The sequence below is a fragment of the Crocuta crocuta genome, unplaced genomic scaffold (genome assembly GCF_008692635.1).
Source record: "Crocuta crocuta isolate KB4526 unplaced genomic scaffold, BGI_CrCroc_1.0 scaffold124, whole genome shotgun sequence".
NCBI classification, from domain to species: domain Eukaryota; kingdom Metazoa; phylum Chordata; class Mammalia; order Carnivora; family Hyaenidae; genus Crocuta; species Crocuta crocuta.
Genome location: NW_027551573.1, coordinates 10473395 through 10490543, shown reverse-complemented (window position 1 = coordinate 10490543; position 17149 = coordinate 10473395). Strand labels below are relative to the sequence as shown.

General features: G+C 36.8%; 1 protein-coding gene across 3 annotated transcripts in view; it reads left to right on the top strand.

The window, feature by feature from the left end:
- Positions 1–17149, top strand: part of PHKB (phosphorylase kinase regulatory subunit beta) — a 237841-nt gene that overhangs the window by 198280 nt on the left and 22412 nt on the right. For all 3 annotated transcript variants that reach the window (XR_013331934.1, XM_077751419.1, XM_077751418.1), the window contains 2 exons: positions 622–824; positions 16062–16196. Coding sequence is in view for 2 of the 3 variants with exons in the window: in XM_077751419.1 (XP_077607545.1) it covers positions 622–824; positions 16062–16196 (338 nt within the window). In the remaining variant the exon portion in view is untranslated. The remainder of the gene's footprint in view (positions 1–621; positions 825–16061; positions 16197–17149) is intronic.

Genomic DNA, 17149 nt, shown 5'->3' with positions numbered 1-17149 from the left:
GCATTTCCTAGGCCTGTGGGCAGCCTCATTTATCCCCCTCCACAGGTGAGAGATACATCAACAAGTATTTTAATACTCACTAGGTACCTAGCACTATGCCAAGAAAAGTGGGGGGTGGGGGGCTACACTAGAACCATATGACCTTACATCTGCCTTTGAAAGGTTATAGTGTCGTTAAAGAGCAAAAGTTCCACATGAGAAACTATAAAAGCAGAGAAAAATATACTCTCAAATACTAAATTGTATAGACTGTGCAGTAAAGTAAAACTATCCAATGTATTTTGGTTTCTCTGGGGAGTTTCTAGTACTAAAGTCATTTAGAATAATTTTCTCTTAATAGTAATTCATATTCCTTCCCTGCTTTTATCCACTCACCTTCACTCCCCTAACTGGGACCCTTACCTGCCCTCGTATTTTAGACCAGACTATGAACCATCATGAACTCCAGTGGGAGTCACACTTTGAAAGCCATTTTAATAAATAGCAGGAACAGTTATTCTACCTAATTCCCTAGCTCACATAGAGTAATTTCAACCTGCCAGTCATCCTGAGCCTTGATTTTTTTTTCTTTTATCTTTTAGTAGCTAGGAAATTTTTGCAATAAAATTCTGCTACTTATAGGTAACTCTGGGTGCCTTTGGGCATGAAGAAGAGGTTATCTCTAATCCTTTGTCTCCAAGAGTGATTAAGAACATCATCTATTACAAGTGTAATACCCATGATGAGAGGGAGGCAGTCATTCAGCAAGAATTGGTCATCCATATTGGCTGGATCATCTCCAATAACCCAGAGTTATTCAGTGGCATGCTGAAAATACGAATTGGGTGAGTAAAGTGCTTTGTGTTTGCATAAAAGAATTGTTCAAGGTGTCCTCCAACACATATGGCCTGTCCCAGGCCTGGTGGGTATCTAGGAAAGCACATCTTTCTCTGAAGTAATAGAGGGAACATCTGGTGGTGTGAAGAAATAAATATCTGTGAACTGAAAGAATCTTCCTGATTTTTTAACTCCCATGTTAGACATAATGAAGTAACTGTTCTCTGGTAAAATCAAACTCCAGGGATTTAAACAGCTACATCATGTTTTAAAAGGAAACAAAACAAAACATGAGCATAATACTGGTAAAACTTTCTGTAAATAAAATGGATAAGCCTTAAGAGAAGAATGAGTTTCAGTAAAATTGGGTGTCAGTAAGATATACACCCTGGTAAATTTTTTTGTCCTTTTAACAATATTCTGCTGCAACCATTTTCTACCAGAACCTTATTTTTAATTATTAAAATCATAAATGTTCTGTTTGGAGGAGAAACTAAAAGTAAGGGTCTGGTAATCTTGAATCCTCTTAATCAGAAATTTTGTGAGGCAGTGTGGTAGGGCAAGTTGATGAGGCTTGGGCATTCAGGACTGAGTGTGAGTCCTGGACACCACTTACCACTTTAGTGACCTGGGATAAATGATGCTCAGCCTCTCTAGCCTCATAGCCTCACTTTCATACCAGGCTCATTGTTTTATGTGAGATGAAATGAGAGAATATGTTTTTAAAAACTACCACAACCAAAAAAATATAAATGTTTCTTTTCTTTAACATATTTTTTATTGTAACATACATGAATATATTCTAATTGTAAGAATCACACAATACTGTGTATATGAAGTAATCTAATATATGGCCAGTTGGGGGATGTTCCTCAAGTGTTTAAAAAGAATATACAGTCTGTCAGGCACAAATATATGTGAGTGTGTGTGAGTATGAATAAGTGTATAGCTTCCTAATTATCTAATTGGATCATTAGTATCTTCACCATTTCTGTCCTACTTGATCCTGAATTTTTGGTGAAAAGTCTTAATTTCTCATTTTAGTTATGGATTTATCTCCTTCTCCTTGCAGTGTTATCAGTTTTGCTTTGTATATTTTAGAGGGTTTCTTTTCTTTCTTTTTTTTTTGGTCCATGTTACTTAATAATTTGAAAATATATCTTCCTTTGGGCCATTTATTTTCTACTTGAATTCTTTTTTTTAATTTTTTTTAATGTTTTATTTATTTCTGAGAGAGAGAGAGAGAGAGACAGCATGAGCAGGGGAGGGTCAGAAAGAGAGGGAGACACAGAATCTGAAACAGGCTCCAGGCTCTGAGCTGGCAGTCAGCACAGAGCTTGACGCGGGGCTCGAAACTACGAACTGAACCGTGAGATCATGCCCTGAGCCGAAGTCGGAGGCCCAACCGACTGAGCTACCCAGGCGCCCCTACTTGAATTATTTTAAAAACATTTTAATTTCAAACATTTATAAATATATAGAGACTAGTAATGAAGTCTTATGTGCCTATACTTTCACTCAGATTATCATCCTATGCCCTATTTACGACCCACCCCACCTACACCCCCTCTAGGATTAAAGCAAATCCATCGTACCTGTTTTCTTCTGCTTTCTTCTTCTGTCATTATTAGCTTAGGATACTGTCTTCTATGTCTTTACCTTTAATGTTCTTTTTTCATATAGTATAGATATATCTTTTACATTCTGCTTTTATGCTGTATTTATTTTTAATCAATCTTAGATTATTTTTTCATTTCTTCTCTATTTTGACTTATTAACTCCTGCCTTTTCTTTTTCTGTTTACCACCCTTTCTTTTTGCTGTTTTTCCACTTTCTTCTTTGTGCTGTATTGATTTCCCTTTTGTTTCTTAGTTTTAATTTTGCACGTGAGTGTGAAGTACTTTATGACAAATGATTACCCAGTTTTTCCTGCAAAAATTTACATATAAAAAAACTAGTTGTTTATTTGTCAGTGTCTGTGTACCTCTTGTTTCAACAATTTGCATTCTACAAATTTAGACCTATTTTATAGCACCCATCATTCCAGCAGTGTTTGAAACAGTGAAACGTTGGGAACAAGCTGCATTTCTATCCATCACTAGCAAATAGTTTAAATAAATTTTGATAGCCATGTAGTAAAATGCCATGCAGCCATTACAAGTAACAAGAGAAAGCCTATACTGACATTTATAAATGTCCAAGATAAATTAAATGAAACAATAAGTAAATTGCAAATGTATTCTTCCATTTTTTAATAAAAGAGAAATAATAATACTGCACATATATGTATGTATGGGAAAATACCTGAAAATAGACATAAAATTGGTGTCCGTTATTTTCTCTAGGAGAGTTCTACTTTTAAGTTATATTTTTCAGTTTTATTTCAAGTTTTTTATTTGATGTTTTTATTTTTAAACTGCCTGATTTCAATTATAGCATACTTCAGGTGAATTTCCCAATCTTTAGCTCTCCTTTCTTTTGATATCAAGAAGTGAGTTCACTCAGCATAGAACTTGACCTTAATTTTTATCCCTAAAAATTGTTCTTTTCAAAGATTTAGAGGTATTCCAAATCAGTTGTAAGGACTTTGAATCATACCCTGATTTGTTCCATGTGTTTGCTCTAATATTTTTAACTCCAACCTCTTGACTACATATAAGGATACAGAAATGGGTCTTTCATGGAAGTTGTCCCTAAATGAAAGGAAATGTGATTCTCTGTATCCATACCAGGTATTAAAAGTACTCTATTGTCCCAAACTCAGCCATTTCTCTGAAGCTGACTGAGAAGCAAAGGTTATAACTCTTCCAATGCACATTCTTTGTAATAAATGTTCTATTCAGGAGAGCCTCTTTAAGTGATAGTTATCCTTGCAGAGGTTTAAGCAAAGCCTTGGAGTAAAAGTTAACAGTTTCCCTGGATTTTACTTCCAATGATGTGTTTTTCAGCCTTTAGTGCTTTTCCTTTACTGCTTATTCAGCATTATAGGATAATTTATTTTCTTCCAAAAACCACTGGAATTTCCTTTCTTGAATTCATATCTGATCTGAAGCTTCTTTCTCTTCATGGAAATGAAATATGTTTAATTTATTTTAAAAATAGTTTTCTTCCTTTTTTTTTTTTTTTTTTGGTATCTGCTACTCTATATGTTTAAGTGCCTTCCATGAGAAATAACATTCTTTTTTCCTTAAACTGTGTCACCCAAAAATAAAAATGTCAGGACAGCAGCATGTGACTTAGTATTTAATGATAGCAGAAAATCTTCTAATGAAGATTTGCCATGAATCTTTAATTATTCATTGTCCTGAAACTCATCCTGGAATTAATTGTGGCATTATATTTCCATTGTGAGTATTAACAGTGTCCCTGCCTAACTCATTAATGTGTATTTCCCTCTCATGTGGGACTCTTAGGGTCAGCTCTAAATACTGGGACATTTTTAGTTGGAGAGAAGTCTATTTTTTCAAAAATGTATAATTTATTTGAGAAATTTACTTCTGCTAACGATATGGACTACATCTTATCTTCCTGTGTGTGTCAGGTCTAGCTCACAGGAGATGCTCAATAAAAGTCTACAAATTGTTTAGTATATAGGTTATAAGCAGACTCAGATAGCATGCTTTCAGCCAGTGATGGGGATTTTAGGAAAAATAAAATATAGCATATCTCTGTGCTTATTAGATAAAGAAACAAAGGACTCTCTTACTTTTGATAAATACCTTTGATTTGTACAAGTTGTGTCCTTCAAGAAATTACCAAGTTAAATAGGGCTTTGTTTGTATGAAAATCTAGTCATACATGCAGAGAGTAGAAGGATATAGCACTTTTCACCATTCATTTATTAATGGAGTGGTGCAGTTAATCACATCAGAGTATGCTATGAGTTGCCTTACACTGGTACCTCTCTAAACAGCATTCCCAATAAGGATCTAAGGGGATACCCATATAAATAACAAACGTGTGGTTAGTGCAACTCGTAAGTTCACTGTGATAAACTATTTCCTCCTCTTCTTCCAACATAACCAATAACCAGTAAATAACAAATATTGTTTACTGAATGCCTATTATTATATACTATGCAATGTGCTAAAATACTTCTCATATATTATCTCATTTAATCCATTCAACAGCTTTGAGGCAGGCAGTAGTACCCCCATTTTAAAATCAACAAATCAAGATTCAGAAAGCTTAGATGACCTTAGTCAAACCAGTATGTCAAGTGGGAATTATACCCAGATCTGCCTGACTCCAAAATTCTTCTTCTTTAATCTTAAGTGCTTTGTGTGTGCTTTCACTTATGTATGTATACTGTTGCAGGGAATCAGGCATTGATGTTTTTCTAAAACCTTATGGCCATTATGGTCTCTTCTACATGATTTCAACTTATGACCCATTTTGTGTTCAAGTATTCATGTAGCAATTATGATGCACATTGGCTCCAGATGGTATTTGTCTTTTGTTTATCACTTCTCTAATTTGGCATCAGTACAGTTTAGCATTGTACAGTGCAAGGCACACCAAGAAGTCTGAATAGTTAGATGTTAACATGAGAAATGAGATTTTGCCCTTTTATTCATCATGAGACCAAACAAATGGGGATGATTTGGAACTGATTCTAAATTAGCCCTTTGTACACTGCAAGAAACGCATTAAGATACTGTGAAATTTTAGCAAAGTAACTTGCCCAAGGTCACAAGACTGTGAATCAGGAACTGAACCTAAAGTAAATGTCTCCAGTGTTCATGTTTCCCCACCCCCAATCCCAGCTCTCTTATCCATAAAATAGAGAAGCTATCCCTGCTTTGGCTTCCTCAGTGTATTGTGGGGATTGTGGTTAAGAATGTGAAGATGTTTTGCAAACCTTCAAGAGTATTGCTGTGACATTCAGTAATTTAAGGTCCTCTATCATGTGGCTTTTGGAGAACAGGTAACTCTAGGGATATCTTTATACATCCCAGAAACCCGAAGAAGGAGGAACCTCTCCCATCCAACATACATTCGTATTCTCTCTCTGTCTCTTTCTGTCTCTCTCTCTCTCTCTCATATCTTCCAGTCCTAGACTTGCAAAGACCCTCTGATCCCACAAGATACATTCACCCTCAAGGTATCCCTTTCTGCCATGGCTGTTTCTCCTTGAGAACCCAGTGCAAATAATTCCCAAGCATTTCACACAGAAACCTTCACTCAAAATCCGTCTTGGATTCTCTGCTGCCATATGACATGGTCTTACCCCTCCATCACTTGATCTTTCCTCATGAAATACTTGGCAAACATCTATGCCCATAGTGCTCTTCTACCACATTAACAAAAGGTCTTGGAACCTTGTTTCCATTCTAGGGACATAGACAACTTTAGAGCAGTACAGCTATCTTGTCTGTAGAGCTTTTGATAGTATCCCTCAGAAAAAGATAAAGATCTTTTTGCATCATTTTAATTTTGTATCTTTTTAACCTATTTTTCTTTGTTTTTTTTAATACTTCTTTTATTTCTACTTTTATTTTTTCTTAGTTTATTGTCAAGTTGGTTTCCATATAACACCCGTGCTCATCCCAACGAGTGCCTTCCTCCATGCCCATCACCTCCCTTCCCCTCTCCCCCATCATCATCAGCCCTCAGTTTGTTCTCAACATTCATGAGTCTCTCATGGTTTGCCTCAATTCCTCTCCCCAATGTTTTTCCCCTTCTTCTCCTCCATGGTCCTCTGTTAAGTTCCTCCTAATCCACCTATACGTGCAAACATATGGTATCTGGCCTTCTCAGCCTGACTTATTTCACTCAGCATAACACCCTCAAGGTCCATCCATGTTGCTACACATGGCCAGATTCCATTCGTTCTATTGCCATGTAGTATTCCATTGTATAGATAAATCACATCTTCTTGATCCATTCATCAGTTGATGGATACTTAGGTTCTTTCAATAATTTGGCTATTGTTGAGAATGCTGCTGTGAACATTGGGGTACATGTGCCCCTATGCATCAGCACTCCTATATCCCTTGGGTAAATTCCAAGCAGTGCTATTCCTGGGTCATAGAGGAGTTCTACTGTTAATTTTTTGAGGAACCTCCACACCATTTTCCAGAGGGGCTGCACCAATTTACTTTCCCACCAACATTGTAGGAGGGTGCCCATTTCTCCACATTCTCGCCAGCATCTAGAGTCTTCTGAATGTTCATTTTAGCCACTCCGACCATCGTGAGGTGGTATCTCAGTGTGGTTTTGATTTGTATTTCTCTTATGATGAGGGATGCTGAGCATCATTTCATGTATCTGTTGGCCATCCCTGGATGTCCGCTTTGGAGAAGTATCTGTTCATGTCCTCTACCCATTTCTCACTGGATTATTTGTTTTTCAGATTTGGAGTTTGGTGAGTTCTTTATAGATTTTGGATACTAGCCCGTTATGTGATATGTCATTTGGAACTATCTTTTCCCATTCCGTCGGTTGCCTATTAGTTTTGTTGATTGCTTCCCTTGCCGTGCAGAAGCTTTTTATCTTGATAAGGTCCCAATAGTTCATTTTTGCTCTTGATTCCCTTGCCTTTGGGGATGTGTCAAGTAAGAAATTGCTGCGGCTGAGGTCAAGGAGGTTGTTTCCTGCTTTCTCCTCTAGGGTTTTGATGGTTTCCTGTCTCACATTCAGGTCCTTCATCCATTTTGGGTTTGCTTTTGTGTATGGTGTGAGAAAATGATCTAATTTCATTCTTCTGCATGTTGCTGTCCAGTTCTCCCAGCACCGTCTGTTAAAGAGGCTGTCTTTTTTCCATTTGGATACTTGCTCCCGCTTTGTCAAAATTAGTTGACCATACATTTGTGGGTCCAGTTCTGAGTTCTCTCTTCTATTCCATTGGTCTATGTGTCTGTTTTTGTGCCAATACCATACTGTCTTGATGATGACAGCTTTGTACTAGAGGCTAAAGTCTGGGATGGTGATGCCTCCCGTTTTGGTTTTCTTCTTCAATATTACTTTGGCTATTCGGGGTCTTTTGTGGTTCCATACAAATTTTAGGATAGTTTGTTCTCGTTTTGAGAAGAATGCTGGTGCAATTTTGATTGGAATTGCATTGAATGTGTAGAGTGCTTTGGGTAGTAATGACATCTTAACTATATTTATTCTTCCTATCCATGAGCATGGAATGTTTTTCCATTTCTTTGTGTCTTCTTCAATTTCCTTCATAAGTTTTCTATAGTTTTCATCATACAGATCTCTTGTATCCTTGGTTAGGTTTATTCCGAGGTATTTTATGGTTTTTTGTGCAATTGTGAATGGGATCAGTTTCTTGATTTCTCTTTCTGTTGCTTCATTATTGTTGTATAAAAATGCAACAGATTTCTGTACTTTGACTTTATACCCTGCTACTTTGCTGAATTCATGGATCAATTCTAGTAGCCTTCTGGTGGAGTCTGTCAGGTTTTCTATGTAGAGTTATCATGTCATCCACAAAAAGTGAGTGTTTGACTTCTTTGCCAGTTCTGATGCCTTTTATTTCCTTTTGTTATCTGATTGCTGACACTAGGACTTCCAGCACTATATCAAACAACCGTGGTGAGAGTGGACATCCCTGTCATGTTCCTGATCTCAGGGGGAAGCTCTCAGTTTTTCCCCGTTGAGGATGATGTTAGCTGAGGGCTTCTCATAAATGTCTTTTATGATGTTTAAGTAAGTTCCTTCTATTTCTACTTTCTTGAGGGTCTTTATTAAGAAGGGATTCTGTATTTTTTCAAATGCCTTTTCTGCTTCTATTCATNTGGAATTCCTATGATATGGATATTGTTCTGTTTGATTGTATCGCTCAGTTCAAACTCTCCTTTCGTGTTCCTGGATCAGCTTATCTCTGTCTCTTGTTAGTTTTAAAAGCTTGTTATGGGGCGCCTGGGTGGCTCACCCAGTTAAGCGTCTGACTTCAGCTCAGGTCATGATCTCACGGTTTGTGGGTTTGAGCCCCACATCAGGCTCTGTGCTTAAGGCTGGCTCAGATCCTGGAGCCTGCTTCAGATTCTGTATCTCCCTCCCTCTCTCTCTGACCCTCCGCTGCTCACAGTGTCTCTCTCTCTCTCTCAGAAATAAATAAAACATTGAAAAAAAAAAAAGCTTGTTATGCACTCTGCACCTGTGACTGCTGCTATATTAAAGAAGGCTCTTTGACTGTCCAAGGCCTGTCCATTCAGGAAGTGTTTTTTGAATGGTGTCTCTTTGTCTTTCTTGTAGAGACTTTGGTTATTTCCCTACTCATAGTGGTGTTTGGGACTCTCCACCATGTGTACTTTGGCTTGTTTCTTAAGGTAGCTTTGGAAAAGAAAACAGACAAACACACAGGGAACAAAGGCACACAAACGCACAGACAAACACAACAAATATGCAAACAGAAAGGGAAAAAGAAAAAAAAAAGGAAAGAAAGAGGAAGGAGGAAAAACAAATAATAAAACTAAGTAAAAAGTTAAAAAGAAGAAAAGAAAAAAGAAAGAAACCCAATAGACAAAGGACAGTCTACAAGCATGAAACCAGAATTCCCAGCTACAGATAAAGAGCAGGGTGTATGCAGTGCTGATGGAATAGCATATATATTCAAAGAGAGAAATGACAGGGCAAGGAGGAAGTGAAATTGGATGATGACTAGACAGAGAGACTAAGAGGCTTAATTCAGAGAAAGAGGAGAATATCATTAGAGGCGAGGAGAAAAACGAACATAATGTTACTCAGAGAAACTATATAGTCTGATTACCCCAGAGAGAGAGAGAGAGAGAGGTAGCGGTGGAAGTGTAGAATACACATCTAGAGAATGGATTAAATGTGACTCTTTAAGCACATCAGTGACCAGAGTGCCCAGTCCAGTAGAAGGGAGGGATATGAATGAGACAGGGGAAAATATATCTGAATAGAAAGAATTGATCTAGAATGAATCACAGCAGTGCAACCTTGTTGGTCTTGACCGGGACTCCGTTAAAAGGAAAAAAAAAAAAAAAGCTCTCTAGTGGGGATGGGCGTGGTTTGGTGTAGGCAGTTCTTAGCCTCCACTGCGTCCTGCGGGCCGCTTCCTGAGGTCACGCCTTGGTGGTTGTGGGGAGAAAAATGACAGTGCCCCAGTCCCTTCTCAAACCAAGCGTGCAAATCACTCTTTGTGGTCCTATCTCCCTGTGCCGCGGGCGTAGCCAAGGTAGGCCGTGCTCTATGTCCCAAGCCTTGTTTCCAGATCTTAGTCTTCAGGCCCTATTGATACCGCCCGAAATAATCCTGCAGGCCGAGTCCCTCTGAGCAGTTTCAAGCCTGTCACCTCCCTACTGGGGATTGAGCAAAGCTAGAAGAGCGATGGAGCAGCTTCAGGCGCACTGCTTGCCCCCCCACTCAGGTGGAGCTGGCGAGCAGAGGAGCAATTTCTCCTGGCATCGCCTGGGACTGGGGCATCCAGCTCAAGGTCAGCTTCACAGCTGGAAACTGGATCCCTCTGTGTCCTGAGCTGAGGTTTTTCTCTTCTCCAGGGACAGGGACAGTTACTTGAGGAGTTTCAGCCACTCTTTCTTTTCCCTCAACTCACTTGACTCCCCGCAAAGGGGGCTCCTTCCTCTCCCTCCATGTCTCCGGTCCCGGCCTGTTTTTATTTTCCCCACTTTGCATTCACACTATAAAATTGTTTTCTCAGCAGACTCTGTCTCCTTTTCCTCCCAAACCCCTGGATTCTGTAAGGGTTCCTATGGCTTCAGACCTTCTCCATTTGAGAGATGTGGGCGAGTGAAATGTATGGAGCTCCCCACTTCTCTGCCCTCCCCTCCCTTTTTAACCTACTTTTATTGCACTTCATCCTAATCAGTTTTACTCAGACCTTAGCTCCTAAGTGAATGGCTTTCTTGCATGTTAGTTTACTGCCAGCAGCAAACACATGTTTCTTTACAAGAATTTACCTTGAATTAGTCCCTAGAAGGTTTTAGTTTGCTTAATGGTGAGCGAATTATTTATTTATAGGTTCCTTGAATGTCAAATTTCTTATAAATTGTTGAATTTGTTGCTCCTCTAAGTCATCCCTTTGTGTATTGTCATGATTGGAACATGATGTTGATAAAAAGGGGTTGGTGTTATAGAAAACATTCTTTTTTACTTCCTTAATTAAAGCATTTCAGACTCAATCACATCTAACTTTTTACTATTGTTTCTCTTATTGATTATGAATAAAGAGATTGATAGTTCAGTCAGCTTTTAATACTGTATTCCTCCCAAAATGCCAACACCCACTAGGCTGAATGGACATAAGAAATAAGGACATTTGTCTTAGTCACAGCACATGTACCCAGAACTCCTCAACCCTATGTGTACTTTTGTCTCTCTGTTTTAACCTTTCTCTCTGAGGCTTTCAGGTTTTTTAAAATTTATTTATTTACATCACCCACTGCCTCAATTGCTTTAAACCAGTACTACTGTATTTCTTTTCTCTTTTTTTTCCAAGGTTAATCCTCCCAGTGTGATTTCTCAACATTACTGTGATAGGCACTCCTGTGAACAAAATTAACCTGCTCACAGGAATGGTATTCTAGTCTGATAATGATTTGATTTGCTGTCTCATTATTGATTTGTGCTCCAGCTTTCATGTTGAAAGAGATCAAGTTCCTGACAGGCCCATTACTGTAAAGACCTCCAATCAACTGCTTTCTGCTCTAGGTCTGTCAGTCAGGCTTTAGTGGGAGATAACCCCTGAGGATATATGTTATCAATCCTTTTTCATCTCTGCTTTTCATACTGCCAGTACATCCTCTGTAAGTAATTATGATTTAGGCATGTCTTGTCTTCTGATGCCCACAACTGAATCTGTGGATCATACATCTGGTGCTTAGAGAAGGCTATTGATGTCATAGGTACTAGACTGTAACATTGCTTGTGCTGCAAAGGAAAGAGGAGGTAATTAGAGCTCTGAGTTCATTGGCATGGCTTGATACTCATTCAGTGGTTTTTGTTTTTTACATTTGATATGAAGTGAGGAAGTGAGATGATAGAGCTCCCCTACCTCTATTCTGGTTATTTCAGGGTAGAGTGAGTGAGTCATTGTCCTCCAGTTACCGTACAGGAAGCTCAGTTTGCCTTATGAAATTATCACTCTCTCTGTATTGGTATGAATCAAGCAGAAAAGTCCCTTCCTACAATTTTCCCATCTCCTTTTATATGGCTTAGTAAATGCTTGCAGAGAGTTATTCATTCACTTGTTTAACACCAAACTTGGCAAACACTGAGTATCTTCAAATAGGCCTAAAATGATTATTTTTAAAATTGTTTCTTGCTGTGAATCAGTGCTGTTCTTTGTGGCATGTTTTCAAAAAATGTCAGCTGTCCTGGTTTACCAATGATGTCAGATTTCCATATACTTCGTTGTGTATTTGACTCCTTGATTGGGGCATGTTAGAAAGAAAACTACAGATACATACACGATATGCTTACTAACCTCACAACAAGAGAGTTTTTAGAAGGATAAGGTTATCCCTAGGACTATATAGGAATACTAGCCCACATTTTCATACTTTTCCAGCAGTGCTGAAGAATTCATTGTCCTCAAGTCAAACCTTGATACATATGAAGGTTGATCTGGTCAGTCGTGTGTATCTGCCACTTTCTCATTTGCTTATTGGCAAATAGAGCATGTCCCTGGCTCTTTTGACAGACTGAATTTATATGGATGTGGTCCAAGGACAATCTTCATTCTTTTGACCTTCCACATTTGCTTGCTTGCTTGCTTTCCCTTGTGTTAAGTGCTTTTACATTGGAATTGTCAAATCAGATTTGGTGACTTTGTTAGTGGGAATGAGGGTAAGAAATAAGATATTTTCATGCAAAAGAACTGATGCCCTTTTGTATTAGTAGTTCTAAAAATGGATTAAATGCCTTTGAATTTTTGAACCGTATCACTCACTTGGTAATTTACTTTCTCTGTCTCTGACTGCTGCTGATAGTAGTTTATGTCTAAGACTTGGCTATGGTTTAGTCCTTTGAAGAATTCCAAGCTAAAAAGATTAGTTTGGCTAATATTTTTGAATGAATAAGTGTATTTTAATAATCTGACAGATAAATTATATTCATTTGTACTGGAATGAATGAAAAACAGTCACTTTGTTTCTTTGGTGACTGTTGAGTGCAATATTTTCTATAACTTGGCTCACAAGACTGCTGAGATTTTGTAAACAGAAGGAAGAAGTCTGAGGGAAATGTTTATACCTCTATCTTTTTTAATGGTATTAAAGATTTTAAAAGGTAAATGTGATAAGTATGTTCTGTTTTAATAACTCAAGTTTTGGAGGACTTTAGAATGTTAGCATTTAAAAATTTTTAGTGACAAGGACACCTCCTGAAGTTAAGTGGATGTGGCTCTTGCTTAAGTAATTCTAAGACTTGAATTTAAAAGTTTTATTACCTTTCTCCAAACTGAGTCTCTCAGAGGCCAAATAAAAGGAGTTTGCTAATATTTTTTATGACTGTAATTTCAAAAGCGTTTTAACATACATTACCTTATTTGTTCCTCAAATAATTCCATAAAATGAGCTGAACAAGTAATAATAATGTTCCCATTTGCAAAATAATTTGCCGGTGGGGCACAGTCAGTAAGTGACAGAATTAGTATTTAATCCTATCTTTATTGTTTTTGCTTTTCATTATTAAAACATTTTAATGTTTAATAATAGAATAATATGGTATATTCCCACATGCCTTTTATTTAAATGGACATAGGCAATTGTTAGCAATATGCATGTGCTGTATTTGCTTCATCTATTCTTTTTTTTTTTTTTTTTTTTTTTTGGCTGTAGTTTACAAAGCAAATCTCAGATATTCTTGCTTTTATTCCTCAATATTTTAATAAGTATACATCTCTTAAAAAGAACATCTTCTCAATAATCACAATACCATTATCACCCCCAACAAAATTAGCAGTAATTCCTTAATATCACCTAATATCTAGTTCTTATTCAGATTTCTCTATTTGTCCCCATAATAACTTAAAAAAAAAAACAAAACAGGATCCCAAACAAGGCACACACATGGCATTGGTTGCCTTTTAAGTCACTTTTAACTTAGAACAAGACATCCAACCCCACTTTCTTTCTTTTCATGTTATTGAGACTAAAAGTCAGGTGTTTAGATTTTTAATTTGATTTTCTTTTATACTGAGTTGCCTCAAATGTAAATGTTAAATAAACAAAATGATAGAGGACATTTATAATCTATAAAATTAAAAACATAATTTTTTTATTTAAAGAGAGGTCCATGGAGCAGTTCTTATAACTGACATGTTACTTTAATGTGTAATTTCATAAGCAACTTTAACATCAGAGCATCCAAAGTAACTATATCCTTGTGGCTTTTATGCTGAAAACATTTTGACTAAATACAGTTCATAATAATGAAGAAGCAAAGGCATTCCAGTCTTTGTAAATAACGTAAGTTTAGTCTAGCTTTTCTTTTCAACTGATAAGAGAAATATAAATCATACATCTTTATTCTGTCACATGTTCTGTTGTTTTGTTTATTTTATTGTTTGCAAATGCTTTGTCATCTTTATTGTTCTTACCAATGAGCAATTATTAAATATGTATTATTATCAGTAGTAATAGTAATAATAATGTATTTTTTAAACTGTTATGTTCCATCCTTGTGTATCTCTCATGCATGTCAGTGGTCTTCAACACATACTGTGCAATTAACTGGTAGTCTAGGTAAATTCCTAACTTCCAGAAATGATGCCACAAAGAATATGGGCGAGGGTAGGAAAAAGCTGAGAGTTGCCCCAGAAGAAGGCAGTGAAATTGGAGCAGTCACAGAGCAGGGATCCGGGGACCCTTGTGCCCCTGTGGCCTGGCCCAGCAGGCAGGGATATATGCCTGGCTGGTATCACCTGGACTCAACTGGGAAGACTTCACGTTTCCTATTTTTTTCTTCTGAGAGACATTAAAGGTATCCCATGAGGAGGCATCACTATTGTTTTGCAAAGCAGCCTTGGCAGAAAGGACTTTAATCTTTTGATTATTTCCACCCAATTTTTTCATCTCTACCTGCAGTAGCTTTGTGGGTTGTCTTTCAGAGAAGTGTATCAGGGGAAAGATAATGACGTGTTTGAGTGCAGTAAGTTAGTCACTTTAATCTTTACTGCTGTAACTAGATGTTTCTCCCAGTAGGTTGGCTGCACAGTCCCCCTTTGGGAGACAAAGTAGCATGGGTGAATGAAGGCACATTCTTTCTAGTTGCTGAGTTGCACTGTCTCTGTTTGTTATTCAGTGTTCACCGAAGGATTTAAGGATAAAGCATAGGAATCTGCTGTGTAAAACTAATTCCCTAGCTTTTCCTAATGGTGTATAGAGTTCTGGTTCCCTAACGCACAGTATTATTCCATGATTTTCTTTAGTTTGCATAACTAGTTTATTGAGTTCTTTCCTCAGAATACAGTAAATGAAAGAAATGAGATGAAACTGTAAAAATACTTATTAAAAGCTTCTGGAATTAAAAAGTAAAATAACTTACATATAAAATAATTAAATATTTTACCTTGGAAAATACAAGGCACACAAATAGTACTCCAAAAATGCTTGCCTAAGTAATTACATTAAAGCCTCTTCTGCAATTTAAAAAAAATTATGAAAAGCATTTAAATATCTATTAAAGAATACATTATTTAAAAATAGATACATGAACAGCATTTAAATATCTATATTTAAATATCTATAAAGAAGATTCTTCTGAAATCTTCTTGTTATAGTGTGTTCTCTAATATACTATTATGATTGAGTTAAAACTAACTGCGCCCTTTTCTTTCAAAGTCAGGTACTTTTCTGCGCCCTCCCATCACAAGGGAATGACTGCAAAGTAAAGAAAATAGGTGATAGCATTTGTTTGGCCTTCCTGGGAAAGGAACATTTCTATAACAGCATATCTCAGCCCATTTCTTAAAATGAATTGTTTTTATCCTATTTGTTTTTTTGCATAGATCTAATATTATGAAAATAATAGTGTAGCAGCTATTGTATACCGTATGCTTTACTCCTTACCTATTTTCATGTTTACTACCTAACCACATATGCAAGAGCAGACCTCTTTTTTAAGAATCTTATCATGTCATATAAACTTGATGGAAGTAGTTATATCAGTGGTTCAGAAAACTCAAATGGCCTTTTGTTCGTTCTCCTTTGAATGGGTCAGTGCTGTTAACAGGGGCATTGTCATGAGAAGCAGGAGATGATTTCATTTTAAGAGTTATTGATTATGCTTCTCCTGTTTTGTTTCAGGTGGATCATCCATGCTATGAAGTATGAACTACAGATCCGTGGCGGAGATAAGCCAGCCAGAGACTTGTATCAGCTGTCACCTAGTGAAGTTAAACAGCTTCTGTTGGATATTCTCCAGCCTCAACAGAATGGAGGGTAATGAGGGCCCTTTATTACCTATAGAACATTCTGGACTTACAGTAACATCATACTTTGATATGTATATGAAATTAATAAGATAGTAATAAGAAATCAAATGCAGCAGAGTACCAGAGGCCACCTTACTAGGTAGACAGTATACACAGAGACACTAAGTAAAATGTCTATCTTCAGTTGTGATTTTCTGTTGATTTTAATTTTATACTTTTTTCAGGTATAATTTATCAGTGTTTGTTAATTTTATTATTTTGTGCAAACTGTAACACTCCATCATACCATTTTGGTCAGTTCCCTTTCTGAACCTTTGTAGCACTCACATTTCGCCTCCACACATTTTGGCATGAAAGATTTGTGTTTGGTAACATTATTTAAATAAGTTGCCTGTGACTCTTTCTCACTAAGTAGACTATAAACTTCTTCAGGGCTAAACTGTTTCATAGACTTAATTTGTACTAAGCTTAGAATAAGAGCAAAACAAATATTTGTGTGATGTATTGAATTGAAGAATATTTTATTACAGAAAGAAGTTTAATATAATTACTTATGGAATTATTTGTGTGTCTGATATTTTCTAAGGTGGTATAGTTATATTCCTAGAAAACAAGTCTCCTATAAAAGTAGATTTGAGCAAATGGAAAGACATCTTTGTTCTTAGGCACACTCAACATTAAAAAGATATCAGTTATAAATGTAATGCAATTCAAAAAAATTCCAACAAGCTGTTTATGGAGTTAGACAAGTTAATACTAAGCTTCATATGGAGAAACAAATATGCAAGAATAATCAGAACATAAAAGAGGGACTTGCCCTAACAGTGAAATATACCATAGAGCCTCTGTGATAAAAACAGTATAATGCTGGCACATGAAAGCATAAAGAGGCCAGCTGAACAGAATGGAAAGTCCAGAAATAGACCTTAAGCACATATGGAAATTTAACCAGTGATAAAG